We start from the raw sequence: 22,617 nt of genomic DNA on the forward strand, positions 1-22,617 counted from the left end.
GTGAGAGCAATCGGACAACATGGTGTCAGTCTGTCTTGACATAAAACAAAGTTCTGGCTCATTCAGGGAATTTTGCAAAGGTTCTCAGGGAAAACCTGGAAAACTCAGAATTTGGAAGTGCCAACTGGTCAGACACCCTGCGCTCCAGAGTGAAGCTCAATTTTCGCAGTCGACAATCTCAATTCTGGCACCAAAACTTTTCGACTTAATGGATGAAAAATAAACATTGCTGCAACAAAAAAAATTTTGGCTTAACCAATGTTTCAGAGTTTGAGGTAATGAAAACTTATTTTGTAGTTCAGGCTGAGGCTCTGTTAATTCGTGTTGGTTGCACTCATGCTCAGGAAACTGCCCTCTGACGATGGGGGTGCCCCACTCCTGCACTGGAGTGCTGCGGAGGCAGCCCCAGTGCAATCGGTGCTGCTGTCCGCTTTGTCGGGCCTCGGGGACCTGGACGCCCTGACCGGCTGCCGGTGCCTGGCACTGGGGGGACCGGCACACTTGCTGCTTTGGCGCCACTGGGCAGAGCAGCAGGGCAGTCACTGGCCAACACTGCTGGCACAGGCTGACCTTGGGGCCACGGGACGCAACGCCCGCCTTGGCCATGTGGGTCATGCTCCGCTTTATCAAGAAGTTATTTCTGCATTTTGCTAGAATTATACATTCAAGAAAACCGACAATCCATGTAAGATATAGAAATATAGTTGACTTTGTTAATTCAAACTTGATATAATAAAATAGATAGTTGGGCTAGTCAGTATTTTATTATTGGAAAGCTAGAGTGCATGAGACATCTTGACAGAACCAACACAATTGAATGGCCAAGATAGATTTTATAAAAGGCAGGGAAATGCATCAACAGCTGCCTTTATTTGGTGGCAGATCTAACCAGCACCGATGTTGTGGAGGTTCTAAGCAGTGTGCACCTACTTATATAATAATGTAATGTGCCTCCTATTCTGACAATCAAACAAAAAATAAATGTGCTGTTTACTTTCACGGAGTGGAAATTTGTTGAAGTTAATGTTCATCGTCATCTCTATAGAAAATTAAGGAGGGACGCGGCTTTCGCATCGTGAAAAAGTGCCAAAAAATCGATTTTTTGAAAACCACATTTTCAGTTTCTGTAACCCTTTTTCTATCTGATACCCAAATATAATCTCTGTAAACCACTTAGAAGTGCTCTAAAAAATTCGTTTTATCAGCCAAGGTGGCGAAAAATCTCGCGGAAATCAAGAAAGAACAGCGTTTTTCAAGCCACAATATCTCCGGAACACCGCGATCGAGCGCCGCCATCTTGGTCTCGTTGGAAAGCACATTTCTCCATCTTCAAATCTGCCACTTCAGCGATATCCTCCATACAAAAACAAGTGCACAAAAAGCAAATGATTGAAGGTCGTGCCGGAGTCTGTGATTGGCCGCGCCCGCCATGTCACTCCAGCACGGTTCGCCATTGGTCCCGCGCTCGCGTCGTCTGCTCGGCTCTTTGCACCTCGTGAGTCTGGACGTCTCCACTCGCCGTAATCTCGACATGTCAAAACGGGCGCTACGCGGACATCGCAGTAGCGTTGCCAATCCCTACGCTTGTGGACATTTCAGACTCGCGGCTAAGCATTCCGAGCATCGGCGACGCGGACTTCGCGACCAAGATTCACAAGCGGTGTCGTTGGACATGCGGCTAAGCCTTTCAGCACTCGGTGCTTCGGAATTTGTGACGAAGCACATCTTGAACGCAATCCTCAGACGTGCGGCTAAACATTTTGCGCATAGGGAGTCTCCGGCTCAGTGATCATGCACATCGCGCGCGGACTTCTCGGACCCTCACCGAAGCATTTTATGCATCGGCGCCTCTGGTGTGTGAATAAGCGCATGGAGTGTCGACTCCTCAAGCCCATGGCTAGTAATTTCGTGTGTTGGCGCGTTGGTCTGCGCAAATAAGCATGTCGAGTGTCGATTCCTTGAGCCCGCAACTATGCATTTCGCGCGTCGGCACCTCGGACTGCGTGAATAAGCGCATCGAGGGTCGGCTCCTTGTATTTGCGGCTAGGCATTTCGCACATCGGCACTTCAAACCCGCAACCAAGCATATTGCACATTCACTCTATTGTCATATTGTCACGATAGCTCGTAACAATATCTATCATACCACTCCTTAAAAAGAACCTCTTCATGAGCTCTGTTCACTAGGCCCCTTGGGGCCTAGTGAACATAGACACCTGGCTGCAGAAGTGATTGAGGCATCATAACAAAGTACAATTCTGGAAAGCACCTAGCAGCTGCATATCTATCACTGGCTCTCTGATCCGAAGTTCTACAGCCCTTGTCAAGTAAAGATGACTTGGGAGGCTGCTGACATTCAGAGCCTTCATTCAGTAACATAGTCAATTCTACCAAAAAAACAAAAAGCCTCACTGATTGTACTGGAGAGTGCTATCAATCAGGCAGCCTGCGGGCACAGGCTGCCTGAATGTACACTGGTACTATATTCATGCCCCCACAGAGTTCTGCATCACTTGTTTTGAAACCTAGGCACCATGCTCTTTGTAGAGCAGCAGCAGCAGCAGCAAAGAATGCCCTCTAAAAAGAAAAAGAAAAGGGGGGGGGGAGGTGAAGCACACCAGACCAGAGGCCATATGTGCAAGAAGCCCCACATCACAAAACACCCCAAAGACTACTGATTTGGCGCCTTTTAGAGAACTCAAGTGAAGGTAAAACTTTGAGAGCCGTTTTCTCAAAATAAACAGTTTTGAGAAAAGCTCGGACCAAGAGCCCGTGGTGTCGTCGTCTTTCTTGTGTGTGTTGTTTTTTGGCGCAAAATCTTTTCAGTATGCAAGATCACCAACTGGCCCAGCAGTTGACTCTTCTAATGTTTTACTGTCTTTCTCCTCAGTTTCTGGAGCTGATTTCTTTGTAACCGTTTAACGTATTTTGACTCCGTTTTTTATTGTCACGTTCCTTGGGCTGCGATGCAGGTCGTGACATGCTCGCTTTCTTATTTTGATCCTTTGTGAGTTTACGATATGGCTATTCGTCTTCCCTGAAAGTGTGCTTGATGTGAAGGTAACGTAAAATATGGCACTAAAAAAAATGTGTGTTGCGAAAAAAAAAAATTCAAAAATGTCATGACCTTCAGCACGCATTTAGCTCTGCAGTCAATACTTAACAAGCCTTCTATCAGGTTTTTTAAGTTCCTCAGGCTCTCCAGAAAGTTAGAGGGAGAAAAATTCTGCTCAATAAACTTGAATAAAATGTTATCAAGATATTGCTCTGAAACTTTTATGGAAGCATCAGGGAGACATTCTAAACATTTGTGCCAATTTTCATCAAAATCCAAGAAATAAGGAAGTATTTTGAAAGCCATGTCCCCCCTTAACTGTGCCATGACATTGTTATCCGCTGTGTTATCATGCTATCCCTGCGCTTGACATTCCGTGTATTTTAAGGACTCTGCAACTATCACAAATGGCATGGTAGCTCATGCCTAACCACTTCTCTACTTCATCACGGAACAAAAATAATACAGAATATCAACAGAAGTGTACGCATTTGAAATGGTTGGTTCATGACTTGAGCAGAAAAATAATGGGACGTGAGTAATGAACACCACTATCATCTCTCACATTATTTTCCGCTGTTTCCACTCAAAGAATACCAAGTACACATCTAGGCAGACATTGCAGTTTACTTCTGCTAATTTCACCCTCATGAGATTGACGAAATCGACCTAAACATCTGGCGGGTCGAATTAAACAAGATTCAGAAAAAAAATGCGAAAACACACCACTGATTCATTTGGCAGTGTTTGCCCTATTTTAAAACGTCCCCGGATGAAATGTGCACCCACTTTCTGTGCCCACAGTATAAAACTAACGTAGAAGTCACATTAAAGCTCCTCGCAAGTAGAAATCTAACGCTCACTCGATTTTTTAGCAAGAAAAATGGGCAAGAGTCGGAAGTGTTGCACTGGTTTCCTAGTGTGAGCTTTGCCACAGTACACATTTCTCGTGCTGCAAAGCACATGAATATTGACAAGGTGAATTTGTTTTCATGTCTGATTGCACCGCACCGGCACTTCTTTGCCCAGATCTCCTGAAAAAATAAAAAGTATGCATTAGAATCGGGTAAACACCCTAATCAGACATTGTCAGCTACGGTGATTGCTTGAAAATTTTCCTAGGGCAGGTCAAAAATAGTAGCCGGTGAGGGATGACATGTTCAATGCATTCACTGACCCCTAAGTTCCACCGAGACAGATGCTGCCACTACAGGTGTCGCTATAGGTCAGGCATGTGCATGCTGACTGATGAAGATTGAATTATCCCGTGAAGACCAATTCTCGGATCAAAATAATAAAAGTTTGGGTCCATTGAAACGCATGGGCGCTGGCCGGGACCTTCAGTTGGGACTGGATTAGTTGAAAAATTGAAACAATGGGAGTCTAATTAGCAAAAGGTCTTCATATCTTTATGCAGTCCTTCTCCTCCAGACAACTACCTTGGGACTGGAAGGTTGACTAATTAATCTGTATTTCAAAGGATAAGAAATAGGGGTGTGCGAACGTTTACTTTGGAATCAAATAGAGTACATTCAGATAATTTGATTCACGAATTGAATATGTATTTGATTTTTGAAACATTCGATTTTTTAAAATGGGTACCTTCGGTAAATGACCCAGCCATGGTCGGATCCTTGACCACACATTCAGCGTTCCCACAGCATGCAATTTCTATTGGCACAAGGTTCAGCCAGGTGTACTGGACTGATTGAAATTATTAATGCTATGCAAAAGGAGTGAACAAGAAAAGCAGCAAGTATGGAAACCGTGGAAGCATGTGTGAAGACCAGGCTGGTTAGCCACTGGAAGGCATGCTGGTCACATTGAATATGAGAGTTCAGCGTTCACACACATTGATTCGCGAATTCGGAGCTTTCTACCCACATGTGAAGTCACAGAAGAACTTGGCGCGCATGCCCGCTGTAGTTGCTGGCTGGTCGACCATGGACCCAAACACCACTTCAGTGGTCGTCAACCTAACCCGTACGTGTTGCTTCGCAGCCGGTCACCAATGAGCCACCCGTAGGAACATATTAGCGACAGGCTTTCCACTATGGTTTGCGGCCCGTCATCACATCGCCCGGCGGCGAATTTTGATCACAGTTGCACCATTGACCACAATTTCTAGACCTTTAGGCCTAATTGGATCTGCGTTATCGGGTATTCTCAGGTAAACTTACGGTTATTGAATTAATGCAGATCTATTCACGGCGGGCGCTCGACCCGTAGAAAGCCAACAAACTGTTTTGCCAACCAAAGGGAGTGTAGAGGATGACTGTTGCATGTTCACGGCCACCATGTTTGCGAATAACATACGGTGGCTCCTCGTTCTGAATGCCATTTGTAGAGGCACCACGGTCTTTTTTCATAGCTTCGAGCTACCCGTCACAAGACTAGCCTTGGATTTACACGGTGGGCTCAAATATACGACAGCACGCTGACCCTCAGCTGTAGATGCATTTGCATAGACGGCAGATGGAGGTGGAAGAACAAATATTGGGGAGGGGGGGTGCCTTGCGAACTTGCCGCAGGCCTCCCAATTTGAAAATTCTACCGTCAGCGGCGATTACTGTACAGAGCCGTGCTGAGTGCTATAATGCACATTTCCCGCTTTTGTCAGTCATGTAGATTAGCGTTATAACAAGCTGACGATAACCCATACAAACCACCTTCCATAACAATGAAAATACCCTCCTGTATTCTGGAAAAAGAAGACTGGAAAATGGGGATGTAAGTTTTTCACAAAAGACAATGCTTACAAATTTTGGGCAAGAAACTATGGTGCACGCACATACTCGGGTGTCTCCTAGCATTGCATAGCAAGAATGTAGCCAACTATCAGTAATTTAGGTACATAGAAATCTATTAAGATATACAGTACAGTCTGCTCTTATTAAAGGGACCCGAAACGATTTTAATGATTTTGTACAAACGTACTGAGTCGTTAGAGTAGGTCCTTCTGATCACTAATTGACTCATCTAAGTGCTCCGCGTAAGCGTGTAATTTATTATAAGGTTTTAAAAATGTACATCGCTGCCGATTGCAGCAGACTGCTCGGCGGCATTTTCAGCCGCCGAGCAGTCTGCCGATATGACGTAAATCACCCAATTGACGTCAGTAAGGCGAGCTATCCGATAGTCTGTCCAGGGTTCGTCATCGATCATTTTTCCACCTTTATGGTGAACAAATGATGTTCGGAATAGTTAGAATGTTAGTTAATTTGTTTCTTTAAAAAGAAAGTACCAGAAAGAGAATGCACAAGAGCAATTTCTCACTATACTTAAGCACTTCCGGCACACAGCAAGCGTCATCTGCTTGTGTTACAATGTGCTCCATCTTGACGGGAGCTCCGCGGTCAGTGTCAGTCTGTCTTTTCTTTAGCACTATGATTCGACTTTGTTGCATTGTGGACTGCAAACGTAGCGACTGGCAATATGTCAAGCTGTGACATTGTCATGCGGATGTTGCGGGGAGTGATGGAGTTGGGAAACGCAGGCGAGCACAGTAAACAGATTTTACTAAGAGCAAACTCAAAATAAAACACACTCAAAATGTAACTCAAAGCTCAACTGACAAAGACAAAACTCCACACTTGTGTAGCCTATATATGTCCTTATTCTCCCCTACGTTCATCCTTAGCACGTTCCTCGCGAAAGTCCGGCAACCCTGGCCTATGGCCGCACGCTTACAAAAGGAATGTTCTTACAAAGTTCAGTCGTGGTGCGCATCTCCAAGTCCGATGTGCGTCGGCTCTTGATCCCAGTCGGTGCTCCCGCCGACTCCGCAAGTTTTGTTTCCTTGGTATCGGCCGGCCAGCTCCTTCGTCTCGGATGCCAGCGTCCCGAACTACGTCGGTGACTAGACACTTAGGCCTGCCTCGCTAGGCCTAACACGGGGCTCCGCCGCTACCTCTCCATGTGCCGACGAGAAGCCCTGAGGACTATCGTCTGTGCTGGTCTACCGAAGAAGGGGGATCCAATTCCTGGAATGCCCGGCACTGCCGTGGCAGGCTGCAGCAGGTCCAGGGTGTTGTGTCGGCAGCGGCAGGCAAGCGGGGGCCCACGCCCAGCGAACGCGCGGCGAGCGCCGACGCAGAGAGGGAGACGCGGAGCTAACTGCTCCTGATGAAAACCGGACAAGGACTGAGCCGGCTAGCGGCCGTTTATTACAAAAAAGACTCCACTCGCCAGATGGCACCTCCTGATTGGTCCAAGCTCATCACATGACAGAAGGGGGCTGCGCCATCTAGCTGGACTACTACAAAACATAAATGTATGATAACACGGAGATCTGGCAGGGGGAGACACTATACCACACAGGGACCCTCGCTCGAACGTCGCCGAAGTCGACGGCCACACCCTGGGTCGCAAGCATCACGAGCCTGTCCGAACCTCCATGGGTCCCGTCGCCAGTACAAAGCTGGTGCTCCAACCTTCTTGGCCCAGAGCCACGTCGATAATCCCCCCTTGGCGCCGCTTCTCCTCCGATCATACCTCGGGTCACGCGCCTCGAGGGCTCGTGCCGTTCGGACCGGTCGGCGCACATCGCCCTCTTCTTTTCTTTTTGTGCCCCATGCCTCTTGCATATGATAGACATTGTGTCCCTCTGCAAGGCAGCAGACGAGCAGACTGGCTGCAGCGCATCGGACTGCCGCTATCCGATCGGCGCCAGGACTTGCGCGTTTGCAGCCGTTACTTTAGACCGGAGGATTACTACCACAATAGTGTTTCGCGAGTCTGGTATTCGGGTAAACGCAAGCGAAGGGACACGGCCTGGCCGCTGACCTTGCCGTTTCACAGGATGAGCAGAACCGCGAACGTTAATGAAGCAAACAGTTGGCACAGTCTTCATAATCCTTGTTGAAGATGCATAGTATGTCTTTAAAGGTTGTAGTAGCCGGGTCTGCTTGTCATAGAACAAACACTGCCCCTCGAATCCAAAATTGGCTAGTAGCACTGCCTTTTTCCTGTTTTCCAGTAATGACTCGCCTCCGGTCGCATGTAGAAACATTTGGAAAGATTGTTTCCAAGTCAGCCAGGATACCGTAGGCATACCGGGTGAAGCAAGGAACGGCGGCGGCACAAATGCCGTGGCGGAAGCAGTGGGCGGGAAGGCCAGTATTGATGCAGTTGTTGTCGGCAAAGGAAACAGAGAAGTGGCAGGCAGAGTATCGTCCATGGTACAGTGGAACCCCGTTCATACGTTTTTCACCGGACCGGGGAAAAAAAACGTAACAGCCGGGAAAACGCAACAGTGAGGAAAGCTCCGAAAATGAATGAAAAAAAGTGCAGCTTCAACTATAGACAATTTATTTCCACAGAGTGCGCTTAGGACCTAAAAAAAAGTCCAGAATTGTGGCTTGCCGTTTCTTTCGCTCGCTAGAAATCACCACACGTTTCTCAATAGCCTGGAAGGCCGCATTGCTGTCAGCGTCGCTGTGAGGTGCGACGTACCTGCGGAGGAGGTCCAGAGCCGCAACGGCTTTTCGAAAGCTACGATTTGGCAACTCCCCGGCATCATGCGGCTCGTGCATCGCAGTCTGCGACTTCACTCGCGACCGAGATCCCAACGATCTCGGCGATGCTCTGACACTCTGACGTCCCGACAACAACATCCACGGCGACGTAGTCGTCGTATGTGACCGCCATTTTGGCTTTTGGCGAGTTTTGGCCGGGCTTGGCTATGGAGCTGGCTGCAAGAAGCCGCACGCCAATTCGATGGCGGCCTCTCGAACTGGCGTGCGGCTTCTTGCAGCCAGTTCCATAGCCAAGCCCGGCCAAAACTCGTCAAAAGCCAAAATGGCGGTTGGAGCGCGTTGCCTACTTTAGCCCAGGCGGGTTCGGGGGGCTAAGTTGCGACGTATCATGCGGGAACGTTTTCACAGCTACGACGTAACAGCGGGGTTCCTTATACATTGGATCCTATGGAAGCTATGCCGGGACCGGATGAAAACGACGTAGCAGCCGGGAAAACGCAGCAGTGAGGAACGTAACAGCGGGGTTCTACTGTATATGCAGCAGGTGTAAGTATAGGCGCAAGCAGTAGCAGGAAAGTTTTAGCTCGTCGCCAATGTAGGGATGTAGTGTAGTGGCATCGAGACAACAATAGCCGAGGGGGAGGTCTACGGAGCTGGCATAATGGCTCGGGGGCGCGAAGTACCACAGAAGAAAAGTATCTATTCCTCCAATGGGGACCAAGCAAAGACTGAGTTTATTCCAGCAGAGGAGAAAGGGAACATGGTGCGGTGAACTTACAACGTTGGGGATGGCCTGGTGCTAGTCATCAAAACACTTCGATACCCAATCTGAGGATATAACACTCTGCTTTCGTTATTCCCTCTGTTCATGTAATGCTAACCCTTTCTATCAGTGGTTTGGTTGACCTGGCTGATCCTTGAACGCTGCGCATGTACAAGCTAGGGGTACAAGATTGCAGGTCACTGACAAATTAGAGACTGCTAGAATGCTGCCTTGGTAAAAACCCATTGTAATATCAACAAAGAGGTTCTTCAATATCTTGGGGAAACTCTGTTTAGTGAAGAAAATTTAGTTGCTAGTCAGCTTTGTAAGACGTGATTGAAAGCTTTTGAAAAGTCAATAAATACTGATGTCAGTAATATCTAGATTGTGCACACAAATAGGTTAGCACGGAACTTGATTAGTAGCTTTTCTCACAATATTCTAAGGCCAGGTTGTTTGTGTTAAAGATGTCATTAGTTTGCTGGGCAGGAGAAATTGCATACTTTCAAGTTTCGCTGGAGCACATTGGGCAGTACTGTAGTTATGGATACATTTCTTCTAGGCTTGTGCACTTTGGTGCAACAGGAATAGTAATGTAGTAGAATAATTTCCAAGTGGATAGTTTGAATAGTTGTGGGACTTGAAACTGCAAAGACGAAAAGTAACAATAAACAGTAAAAAAGTAACAGAAAGAGAATACACAAGGACAATTTATCACTGCATGCAAGCAGTTCTGGCACAAAGCAAGAAAAAGCAGCTCAACTGCTGTTAAGACAGCTCGGACATGGTGGGCGGCACAGTTGTCGAGAATCAGAAGAACTTTGCACCCTTTCTTTGCCATGCTGCTATCAAAATCAATTAGCCATTCTGCGAACAACTCACGTGTTATCCACGACTTCGAGTTATGCCTGTACCGCACTGGTACATATGTGGGGAAGCAACGTGCCCTCTTTGATTTGCCGATGACAAATGGCAAGCATCGATCGCTTCCATTCATGTTGGTGCACGAAAGCACAGTTATGCTTGCCGCCAGCACATGTGTTACTCTTCATAGCGTGCGTCTTGCCAGGCAGCATTTGATAGAATAGGGCCGTTTCATCGGTGTTATATACATTCCTTTCAGCATAACTTGGTACACGGGCCAAGTTTTTAGACATCCACGTGTTGATGTCTTCGTTGCTTAGCGATGCCGATTCGCCGTTGATTGACTTGAAAATAATTCCATGGCGGAGCTTGAAGCGATGGAGCCAGCCATTGCCAGGGGAAAAATCTGGGAAGTCCAGGAGGAACGCTAAGTCCTTTGCTTTGGACAACATCAGCGGCCCGCTGATGGGAACATTGCATGCTCGAGCATCAAGGAACCACTTTAAAAGCGCGTCTTCAACGTCTGCATATGTGGCTTTCCGTAGGCGCTTCCTCGTCCCGGAGTTCGTGGTGGCACTCTTGTAGATATTGTCCTTCTCTTTCACTATCGTGGATATTGTCGATTTCAACAAACCATGCTTTTTCACCAGTTCGTCGTCTTTCGCTCCTTGGGAAAGGTCTTTCAAAATCAACAGCTTCGTGGCCAAGTCCAAAGCTTTTCGCTTTACTGTCGATGTAGATGCTGGTGAATTCGCCACCTCACATAGGCACAGGAGCACACCAGCAGGAAACAAGGCCGACAATGCTAGCAAAACACGCACTACCACAAGCAAGAAAAAGACAGTCGCGCAGTCATGTGAGGCTCAATTTTAAGTTTTTCTCTTTTTTCTCATTTTCGCGGCGATCCCCTCGCCGCATCGCCGCTCCTCCATGCCTCTGGCGAGACGCCGCGAGAAAGCCGATTTTTGGAGCGTGCACAGCACAGGTTCGGTGGCTGTCACCACGTGGAAAGTGGTCTGCGACACCAAGGCGTTCGCTGTAGCCAATTGGCTGGGCTCACGGGCGTTCATTGTAGCTGAGACCGAGCGCCATAGTCCTAATCTATATTTTGACGGTCACGCCGGACTTGTTCGTAATAAGCAAGTGTTCGTCTTAAGTGGGGCCGTTATAAGTGGGCTCGACTGTAGTGCAGGTTTACGCCCCTTCACTACAGTGGCAGCAGCACGGAGGGGCCTCAGTTTACGCGAACCCGTCAAAACGCCCGGCTCGCCTGCGGTTACCGGAATACCGGTCATGCCTAGAGCTGTGACAGAACACTCACAATGCATGCTCCTTGGATAGCTCTCACTGGGGTTCAATGGCCAGGTGGCTAGCAGGGACGTTGGAGAGGCTCCAGGAGCTGGCTCCAAGACAACCGGAAGTAGCCAACACGTCACATCATGCAGAGTCAGTTTAGGCGGAGCTTAGCCCCAATAGGCGAACAGGTTGAGGAGAAAAAAACATAGCTAGGGAGAAGGGTAACATGTAATCGTCCGTATCTGTCTTAATATGAGATGCTTCACTTAAATTGTGGCGCAAATGTTCTTACTGTAGCTGTACCCTACATGTCTACAAAATTTGTTCAAGCTGTTTCGGAGGCCCTTTAGCTGTGAGCGAACTAAGTATTGAGTACACATCAAATGTTATATACTAACTATTGGAATTTCAAAAATGAGCTTCTCAGTATTTTGGAATATTATGAACTAACCGTTTCACAACTGACTATTAAAATTGCAAATTATCAGGCTTGAAATGAGAACAAATTGTCCATTTGTCTTTGAATTTCTTTATCATCATCTTTTCTTTTTCCACAACTTGCGATCATTTTTCATGAACTATTTCATGTTTTTGGAAAGCTAGTCTTGCAGTAGCCATTAATTCTTGGAAAGCTTGTTTGCAGCCAGGCTCTAAATACATAGAGAGGCTGGCTATTGGTGCACTTTTTTAATGCCAATTAGTGATACTAACCTGATAGTTATTAGTCATATCACAAGAAGCCAACAAAGTTTTTTTTATTTATCAGTACCAGTGTGCAGCAGAGCGACAAGTTGGGCTAGTTGGTGGAAGTTCATCTGGTAATAAGGGGGTTACTATGCTATAAACACACGATGCAGCGGTGGCGTAGAGGTAGAACACCCGCCTCGCGTGCAAGAGGTCCGTGGTTCGAATCCCGGTGCCGGCAATTTTCCACCGGATTAAAAAAAAAAATCCGCGTGTTGATAAAATTGCACAAACAGGCCTGGAGTGTGGCCTGATCCCGGTGACCAGAACCGGTAACGCACTCCCTCACCAGAGCAGGATTGGCCACCCTGGTGCAGTACTTGGCCACAACCTCCTATATGAACACAACAATCAAACCCCGGCCCTCAGTCCCCAGCAGCTGCGAAGCAACTGACCACGGCGGCGGTCAGACCTACGACGTAGCAGAGGCTGCTAAGAATCACTGGCTCTGGACAGCTGCCATTGGAATATGAACCTGGCAACGTTTAACGCTAGAACGTTATCTAGTGAGGCGAGTCTATCAGTGCTATCGGAGGAATTAGAGGGCAGTAAATGGGATATAATCGGGCTCAGTGAAGTTAGGAGGCCAAAAGAAGCATATATAGTGCTAAAAAGCGGGCAAGTCCTGTGCTACCAGGGCTTAGCGGAGAGAAGAGAACTAGGAGTCGGATTTCTGATTAATAAGAATATAGCTGGTAACATACAGGAATTCTATAGCATTAACGAGAAGGTGGCAGGTCTTGTTGTTAAACTTAATAAGAGGTACAAAATGAAGATTGTACAGGTCTACGCCCCTACATCCAGTCATGATGACCAGGAAGTCGAAAGCTTCTATGAAGACGTGGAATCGGCGATGTGTAGAGTGAAAACTAAATACACAATACTAATGGGCGACTTTAATGCCAAGGTAGGCAAGAAGCAGGCTGGAGACAAGGCAGTGGGGGGATATGGCATAGGCACTAGGAATAGCAGGGGAGAGTTATTAGTAAAGAATACGAAGAATACATTGTTGCGCCAAAAAAGGAAAATAAAGACTTGAGAAGGAAGACTACGAAAAGACAGATTGAGCGCTGAACTTCAACTGATTTTATTCTTACAGCGGGGCAGGGAGAATGAACAAATGCGCATGCGTACATCAGTGTTGCCTAGAGCGAATCCAGTGACGTTTTTAACAGTTGCAACTCATTTTCAAACAGAAAAACAGATGTGTCACTAATACAACTCGTGCCTCTCTTTTTAATGTGATATGCCTCTAAAAGTTCTCTTGCTAACGTATCACCACTCCTGCCAAGTATCTTTATCTCACGCAGCAGTGGCTGGCATCTGCCTTCCATGCTAACCGTGCAATGCGCAGGTAAATGCGCATTACCGTTATTGATTACAGACAATTCATGCTCCCGGGCCCGGAGATGTGTTAATGACCATTAACATATTGCGCAGGTAAATGCGCATTACCGTTATTGATTACAGACAATTCATGCTCCCGGGCCCGGAGATGTGTTAATGACCATTAACAATGTTAATGGTCATTAACACATCTCCGGGCCCGGGAGCATGAATTGTCTGTAATCAATAACGGTAATGCGCATTTACCTGCGCATTGCACGGTTTGCATGGAAGGCAGATGCCAGCCACTGCTGCGTGAGATAAAGATACTTGGCAGGAGTGGTGATACGTTAGCAAGAGAACTTTTAGAGGCATATCACATTAAAAAGAGAGGCACGAGTTGTATTAGTGACACATCTGTTTTTCTGTTTGAAAATGAGTTGCAACTGTTAAAAACGTCACTGGATTCGCTCTAGGCAACACTGATGTACGCATGCGCATTTGTTCATTCTCCCTGCCCCGCTGTAAGAATAAAATCAGTTGAAGTTCAGCGCTCAATCTGTCTTTTCGTACTCTTCCTTCTCAAGTCTTTATTTTCCTTTTTTGGCGCAACAATGTATTCTTCAGATCCCAACCAACTCGCCCAGCAACAAGTTCTACTCGTTATTAGTAAAGTTTGTGGAGCAGAATAATATGAGGATAATGAATACCTTCTTCCGCAAGCGGGATAGCCGAAAGTGGACGTGGAGGAGCCCGAACGGCGAGACTAGAAATGAAATAGACTTCATACTCTGCGCTAACCCTGGCATCATACAAGATGTGGACGTGCTCGGCAAGGTGCGCTGCAGTAACCACAGGATGGTAAGACCTCGAATTAGCCTAGACCTGAGGAGGGAACGGAAGAAACTGATACATAAGAAGCCGATCAATGAGTTAGCGGTAAGAGGGAAAATAGAGGAATTCCAGATCAAGCTACAGAACAGGTATTCGGCTTTAACTCAAGAAGAGGACCTTAGTGTTGAAGCAATGAACGACAATCTTGTGGGCATCATTAAGGAGTGTGCAATGGAAGTCGGTGGTAACTCCGTTAGGCAGGATATCAGTAAACTATTGCAGGAGACGAAAGATCTGATCAAGAAACGCCAATGTATGAAAGCCTCTAACCCTACAGCTAAAATAGAACTGGCAGAACTTTCGAAGTTAATCAACAAGCACAAGACAGCTGACATAAGGAAGTATAATATGAATAGAATTGAACATGCTCTCAGGAACGGAGGAAGCCTAAAAACAGTGAAGAAGAAACTAGGAATTGGCAAGAATCAGATCTATGCGTTAATAGACAAAGCCGGCAATATCATTACTAATATGGATGAGATAGTTCAAGTGGCTGAGGAGTTCTATAGAAATTTATACAGTACCAGTGGCACCCACGATGGTAATGGAAGAGAAAATAGTCTAGAGGAATTCGAAATCCCAAAGGTAACGCCGGAAGAAGTAAAGAAAGCCTTGGGAGATATGCAAAGGGGGAAGGCAGCTGGGGAGGATCAGGTAACAGCAGATTTGTTGAAGGATGGTGGGCAGATTGTTCTAGAGAAACTGGCCACCCTGTATACGCAATGCCTCATGACCTCGAGCGTACCGGAATCTTGGAAGAACGCTAACATAATCCTAATCCGTAAGAAAGGGGACGCCAAAGAGTTGAAAAATTATAGACCGATCAGCTTACTGTCCATTGCCTACAAACTATTTACTAAGGCAATCGCAAATAGAATCAGGAACACCTTAGACTTCTGTCAAGCAAAGGACCAGGCAGGATTCCGTAAAGGCTACTCAACAATAGATCATATTCACACTATCAATCAGGTGATAGAGAAATGTGCAGAATATAACCAACCCTTATATATAGCTTTCATTGATTACGAGAAAGCGTTTGATTCTGCCAAAACCTCAGCAGTCATGGAGGCATTACGGAATCAGGGTGTAGACGAGCCGTATGTAAATATACTGAAAGATATCTATAGCGGCTGCACAGCCACCGTAGTCCTCCATAAAGAAAGCAACAAAATCCGAATAAAGAAAGGCGTCAGGCAGGGAGATACGATCTCTCCAATGCTATTCACAGCGTGTTTACAGGAGGTATTCAGAGACCTGGCTTGGGAAGAATTGGGGATAAAAGTTAATGGAGAATACCTTAGTAACTTGCGATTCACTGATGATATTGCCTTGCTTAGTAACTCAGGGTACCAATTGCAATGCATGCTCACTGACCTGGAGAGGCAAAGCAAAAGAGTGGGTCTAAAAATTAATCTGCAGAAAACTAAAGTAATGTTTAACAGTCTCGGAAGAGAACAGCAATTTTCTATAGGCAGCGAGACACTGGAAGTCGTAAGGGAATACATCTACTTAGGGCAGGTAGTGACGGCGGATCCGGATCATGAGACGGAAATAATCAGAAGAATAAGAATGGGCTGGGGTGCGTTTGGCAGGCATTCTCAGATCATGAAAAGCAGGTTGCCATTATCCCTCAAGAGAAAAGTATATAATAGCTGTGTCTTACCAGTACTCACATACGGGGCAGAAACCTAGAGGCTTACGAAAAGGGTTCTACTCAAATTGAGGACGACGCAACGAGCTATCGAAAGAAGAATGATAGGTGTAACGTTAAGGGATAAGAAAAGAGCAGATTGGGTGAGGGAACAAATACGAGTTAATGACATCTTAGTGGAAATCAAGAAAAAGAAATGGGCATGGACAGGACATGTAATGAGGAGGGAAGATAACCGATGGTCATTAAGGGTTACGGACTGGATGCCAAGGGAAGGGAAGCGTAGCAGGGGGCAGCAGTAAGTTAGGTGGGCGGATGAGATTAAGAAGTTTGCAGGGACGGCATGGCCACAATTAGTACATGACCGGGGTAGTTGGAGAAGTATGGGAGAGGCCTTTGCCCTGCAGTGGGCGTAACCAGGCTGATGATGATGATGATGAAACGCACGAATATATATATATATATATATATATATATATATATATATATATATATATATATATATGTCATCTTTCACGCAATAAAATTCAGTTGTGAGTTTGCGTGCATCATGCCCACTTCTACTTCTGTTGTCCGTGTGTTTATAGCACAATAAGCCCCCTTATTACAATATGAAGTATAAGTGTGGTACCTAATTATTCTGACATAAGGATTTCTGTTCTAAATATGTGCATGTGTGTATGATTAGGCAGTTTTCAATATCGTATTCAAATTATTTATTTGTTTCACCTCTAAAAAATATATATCGGCGACTATATAAACAAATGCTTCTTCTCTGGCTTGTCTTGCTGTGATCCAGTTAATGGCAATGTGACTTCCTTGACAAAACCAAAAGTGACGATTGCACATTCTCAAATTCACACTCATTTGTTTCAAATACTTTGAAAATTCCCCATAGTTGGCTCCAGACCAAATATTGAATAGTACAATATTCAATCAATATTTTCATAAGCCTAGTTTCTTGTTACTGTACTTGAATAAGAGTACCATTTCTTTACTGCCATGTGTCGCGCATGGATAACAATGGCTGAGTGCCCCAACATTCTTGTGGCTCAAGCTCTCACCGAGGCAACATGGCCTGACGGAACTCTTGGCATCCACTCTTGAATAGAACCCGTCACAGTGGCTTAGCAGTTATGGTGTTGCTTGGCCCAAGCACAAGGTCGCAGGATCAAATCCTGGCCGTGGCATTCACATTTCGATGGGAGCAAAATGCAAAAATGTTTCTATCCTGGGCATTGACGTTAAGATCCTCTGGTGGTCAAAATTATTATGGAGTCCTCCACTATGGGGTGCTTCGTAATGATATAAAACCCAAGAATTCAATTTATTTCACTCTTGAATGGAGCTGTGCATTTAAATGGCACCTTACCTGTTCGCTATACTAGGGTCTGGTCCTTGAAGGGTGCTAATGAGTAGTGGCCACACAGAATGTGAAGGGCACAGTGTTACAGCGGTGAGGAAGGCATCACGCATGTTTCATAGCCTTTTGTTCGATGGTGGCAGGCCCTGAAGCAGTGCGGCCTCTACCACACGCTGACCGCCTACCTGGAGCCCAGTACGCCCGACCTGGCTGAGCTGCAGGCCGAGTGTGCTTGGCGTTTGGCTAATTGGGACTGCCGCCTGCCCCACGACGACCATGGGTGGTGAGCAAGAAGGGGCACAGTTGTTGCCAACTCTCCCAGATTTTTCATAAAGCTTCTTCGACGATTTTATGAATGCTGTGTCAAGGCTTAGGAAAAATTCTGTTCACAGGAAAGTTTTGTTTGTCGGTCTGCGAGCATACCTTCCAAGTCTTCTGTTGGTGAAAGGACACCAGAGCCTGCTTTGAGCAAGTTTATTGCAGGCAAAATGGGCAACACCAAATTGCTGAAAATGTCAGTGCAATCAGTTCTCTTTTCTTTCTTTTTTTTTTGCTTGTCAGTCTCTGCTGATCCTAGGTTGCTGCTGCTTGTGTGCTTCCTCTGAAGGTACATCATTGTTAATGTGCATTTTGACATAAAAATGTGTGTGCAGGGACATCTGTGTGAGACCTGTGGATGTCTTTGCTGTAACCTCGGTTTACTCCTAGGTCTTATCGATGTGCCCTAAATTCTCGAACATTTTTTACCTCACTCGACGTGCACCAAACGCACAACTCTTCAAAGTCTAAAGGATAAAACTGGCCTTATACCACATACACACAGGGAAAGCCATTTTGGTAAACTTTAGCCCAGATGGCTCCATGATGTGCATGCAACCAGCTCCGCTATATTTGTTGACTATTTTAGTCTAAACTGAGACCATATCTGGTATATGGTCTCAGTTGTATGTATGTTCGACATTGCTATGAAAGTACTTGTCAAATTAATTAATAAAATTCTGGGGCTTTATATGCCAAAACCACAATATTGCCATGCCAGTACAACAATCAAGAAGAAGACAACATGAGTATGCATGAGCGTTCTTGTCAAGGGGCAGTGAAGATGAAGAAGTCGCAGTTGCGCTCGGTATTAAAAGGTCGACCTGCCGCCGTGCCTCCTGAATAGTCCTCTACGACCCCTGTTTTTGGTGTGACACTGTGGGAGGTGCTGGAGCCTGCAACCTCATGTGGGCCACCCCTATTCGGAGCCGTACACCCAGTCCCGAAGCTCCACCTCTCCAGTCCGACTCCACTAACGACTCTAGTCCACTGTTTCAGTCGGTGTCTGCTCGGTCTTAGCCCAGAGTGCCCTCTCGTTGCGGCTCCCACCAACATGGCTACATCATCGGCGCTTCTCCCTCCTTTACAGACGGCGGCTAGCCTTTCCCCAGGTGACTCTTGAACACCCTCGTGACCCCGAAATCTTCCACGCCTATGCTTTTGAAGATGTTGAGTACTGCCTTGAGCAGTACGAATGTGTTGCACTGGCAAATCGCTGGAACGAACAACAAAAACTTGCCCATGCTTATTTTGCGCTAGAAAACAGCGCTCGTACATGGCACGTGAATAGGGAAGCAAGCTTCCAAACGTGGGGCAATTTTCGTTGTCAGCTCCTCAATACATTCTCGAACTTGGACCAGCAAGATTATGCGCAACTTATTGAGGCTCGGTTTCTGAAACTGCCCTTGACGCCTTTGTTTGTCTACGTCAGCTCCAACCTGTCGCCTTCCGAGCAGCAGCACCTCTTGGAGCTGATACATCAGTTCGAAGGTTGTTTTTAGACTATGTCAAAGGTCATACAACAAACACCACTGACAAAGCACCGCATCATCACGGATGATACTACGTGGCCAGTTCGACAAAATCCCTACCGTGTAGCTCCACAGGAACTCGGAAGAGATTCAAAAGCAAATGGAGAAGCTGCTTGAGGATGATCGGATACAGCCTTCGAAAAGTCCCTGGGCATCACCCGTAGTCTTAGTTAAAAAGAAAGACAGCAGTTTGCGATTCTGCATCAATTACCACAAGTTAAACAAGGTCACGAAGAAAGACGTCTACCCGCTGCCACGCATTGACGATTCGCTAGAAAGGCTGTGGCATGGATATTATTTTTCATCAGTGGACCTACAAAGCGGATATTGGCAGATCAAGGGCGATGAGAGACATCGTCAGAAAATTGCCTTCATGACCCCCGACGGCCTTTATGAAGTTAAGGTCCTTGCTTTCGGTTTGTGCTCAGCGCCTGCCACTATTCAGCATCTAATGGACACCGTACTATCAGGCCTGAAGTGACAACATGCTTGGTCTAGCTACACGATGTCATAGTGTTCTCAGCTACATTTGAGGAGCACCTAAGCTGGTTACTCACTGTTCTCCAAGCCATATGCTCGGAGCCCAAGAGTCATTTTGGTTTCAGTGAACTGTGCTTCCTTGGCCACGTCGTCAGTCACGTGGGCGTACGACCTGATCCACCCAAAATAGACGCTGTGGCAAAATTCCCCACACCATCCGACAAGAAGGCAGTGAGGCGTTTCTTGGACATGCCTGACCTGAGGCGATGATCTCTTTCTGTGTGTGTGTGTGTGGGGGGGGGGGGGGGGGAATTAGCAAGTAGAAGTTAGCGAATTACGCCAACGCCTTCAAACGCCTCCTGTACTTGCGCACTTCGACCAAGATGACCCTACAGCACTTAACACTGATGCGAGCAATGTTGGTCTGGGTGCCATACTGGTGCAGTGGCAAGACAGCTACGGAAATGTAATCGCCTACACTAGCCAAACTCTCTCTCATACGGAGGAAAACTACTCAACTACTGAGAAAGAATGTCTTGCCATGGTGTGGGCAGTTTTAAAATTTCGCCGGTTCATGCAAGGTTGTCAGCGATCATCCTTCTCTTTCTTGTCTGACTAACTTAAAAGACCCATCTGGTGCGCTGGAGTCTTAGCCTTCAGGAGTTCGACATGATCATCATTTACAAATAAGGAAAGAGGCACACCGACGCCGCATTAACTAACCTGCTTTATTTCAATTCATTCTTGTGGTAGCATTTTTTACTTCTGTATGTCTATGATGACTCCACCCCCCCCCACTTATGTAATATCCTGTAAAGGGTCCTTAAGGGTCCAATAAATGATGAATGATGACTGCGTCTTTGTAGTAACCTGTTGAGCCTGCAGGTAGCGATGACATGTACGTGGATGCTGCATGTTTGGGCGTCGTCGACGTCACCATTTCACAGGAACAGTGCCATGACCCAGAGCTGTTCTCACTCATTACTTTCTTGGAAGGCCGAAGTAAAAACGTTCCGTGATTCTATGCCGGGGGACTGCCATCGTTTTGTCTCCGGCACGTTGTTCTCAATAAGAACTTTTCTGCCAGTGGCAGCACGTGCCTGCTTGTCGTACTGGCATAAGTTCGAGAAAAACTACTAAAAGCATGCCACGATAAAACCACCGCAGGTTATGTAGCCTGCACGAGAACATTGCCCCGACTCCGACGGAAGTACTACTGGCCGAAACTACCCGCTGCTGTACGACATCATGTACAAACATGTGCGGATTGCCAAAGACGCAAAGCGCCTCTCGGCAAGCCCACAGGTCTCTTGCATCCGGTCGAGGTACCAGGCCAGCCATTCGCCCAAATTGGAATGGATTTCCTGGGCCCATTTCCAACTTCTATAGCTGGCAACAAATAGATCATTGTTGCCACCAATTACCTGAAAGCTATTACCTGAAATTACTTGAAATTGTTGCCACCAATTACCTGAAAGACGAAAGCTACACAGCGGGGCACAGCAGCCAAAACAGCTCATTTTTTCATGGAAAGCATCATCCTTAGGCATGACGCCCCAAAAGTTGTCATCACAGACAGGGAAACTGCCTTCAGTGTCGAACTCCTTGACTCACTTCTCAGACTCAGTGGTACAATCCACTGGAAAACCGCATGTCATCCACAGACAAATGGACTAACTGAGCATCTTAATAAGACCCTTGCAGACATGCTATGCATGTATGTCGACATAGAACATAAGAACTGGGATCGGATTTTGCCTTATGTAACATTCGCCTAAAATACCGCTCGACTAGAAACTAATGGAATATCACCACTCAGCTTGGTCCACGGTCACTAAGCCATGACAGCGCTGGATGCTATGCTGCCACACGAGTTTGACGACATACCTACCTACATTGATGAATTTACTCAGCGTGCCAAAGAAGCCAGATAGCTTGCCCGCGTACTTATCTGCATTTAGCAAGACCAAGATGCAAAACAGTACATCTTCTACACAGGTCCATTTTCTACACTCCTGGCGACAAAGTATGGGTCTGGATCCCCATACGCCATCGTGGACTTTTCGAAAAGATCCTAAGACAGTACTTTAAGCCGTACAGAGTGATTCGCTGCCTGAGCTACGTGAATTACGAGGTCGTTCCTGACAGTGACAATAGCTCCAGTCGCCACAAGCACTTACCCGAAGTGGAGCATGTGGTACGGATGAAGCTGTACCTGTCGAACTAACTTTTTCTTTTTTGTGTGTAATTCTGTCCTGTTACACTCTGTCTCGTTGTACCGCTTAAATTGAGCATCAGGGCGATGCTTCCTTCGGAGGAACGCAAATGCCGTGCCAGTACTCCGATGAAGAAGAGGACAACGCGAGTGTACATGAGCGTTCTTGTCAAGGTGCGGTGAAGAAGAAGAAATTGCAGTTGTGCTCGGTATTGAAAAGGCAACCTGCCGCTGTGCCTCCTGAATAGCACTCTACGACCCCTGTTTTTGACGTTGTGGCAATATTATTATGAGGCACCCAATGGCGGGGAACTCCGGATTAATTTGAAACACCTGGAGATCTTTAGCATCCACTGAATGCACAGCACACAAGCGTTTTTGTATTTTGTCCCCCGTTGAGATGCAGCCGCCGCAGCCAGGATTTGATCCCGCGCCTTTCGGTTTAGCAGCGCAGCTGCCTAGCCACTACGCCGCCAATGCAAGTAAAAGTGCTTGTTGCTGCCCCAAATCAGGTTTTTGCCTGCGCCACGACCTGCACCAGAAAGTCGAATGGCTGTTCCATCACTCCAAAGGTACAAAATGCAGTAATCAACCCTAAAAGCTTTGCAGATTGGAACAATGTCAACATCACAGTGACAG

The 22,617-nt window shown here is 46.5% G+C and overlaps 1 protein-coding gene across 3 annotated transcripts in view; it reads left to right on the forward strand.

Annotated features, from left to right (window-relative positions):
• Positions 1 to 22,617, forward strand: part of tefu (Serine/threonine-protein kinase tefu) — a 471,138-nt gene that overhangs the window by 28,421 nt on the left and 420,100 nt on the right. For all 3 annotated transcript variants that reach the window (XM_075694675.1, XM_075694677.1, XM_075694676.1), the window contains 2 exons: positions 345 to 606; positions 17,577 to 17,716. In XM_075694675.1, the coding sequence (XP_075550790.1) occupies positions 345 to 606; positions 17,577 to 17,716 (402 nt within the window). The remainder of the gene's footprint in view (positions 1 to 344; positions 607 to 17,576; positions 17,717 to 22,617) is intronic.

The sequence above is a fragment of the Dermacentor variabilis genome, chromosome 6 (assembly GCF_050947875.1).
Source record: "Dermacentor variabilis isolate Ectoservices chromosome 6, ASM5094787v1, whole genome shotgun sequence".
NCBI classification, from domain to species: Eukaryota; Metazoa; Arthropoda; class Arachnida; order Ixodida; family Ixodidae; genus Dermacentor; species Dermacentor variabilis.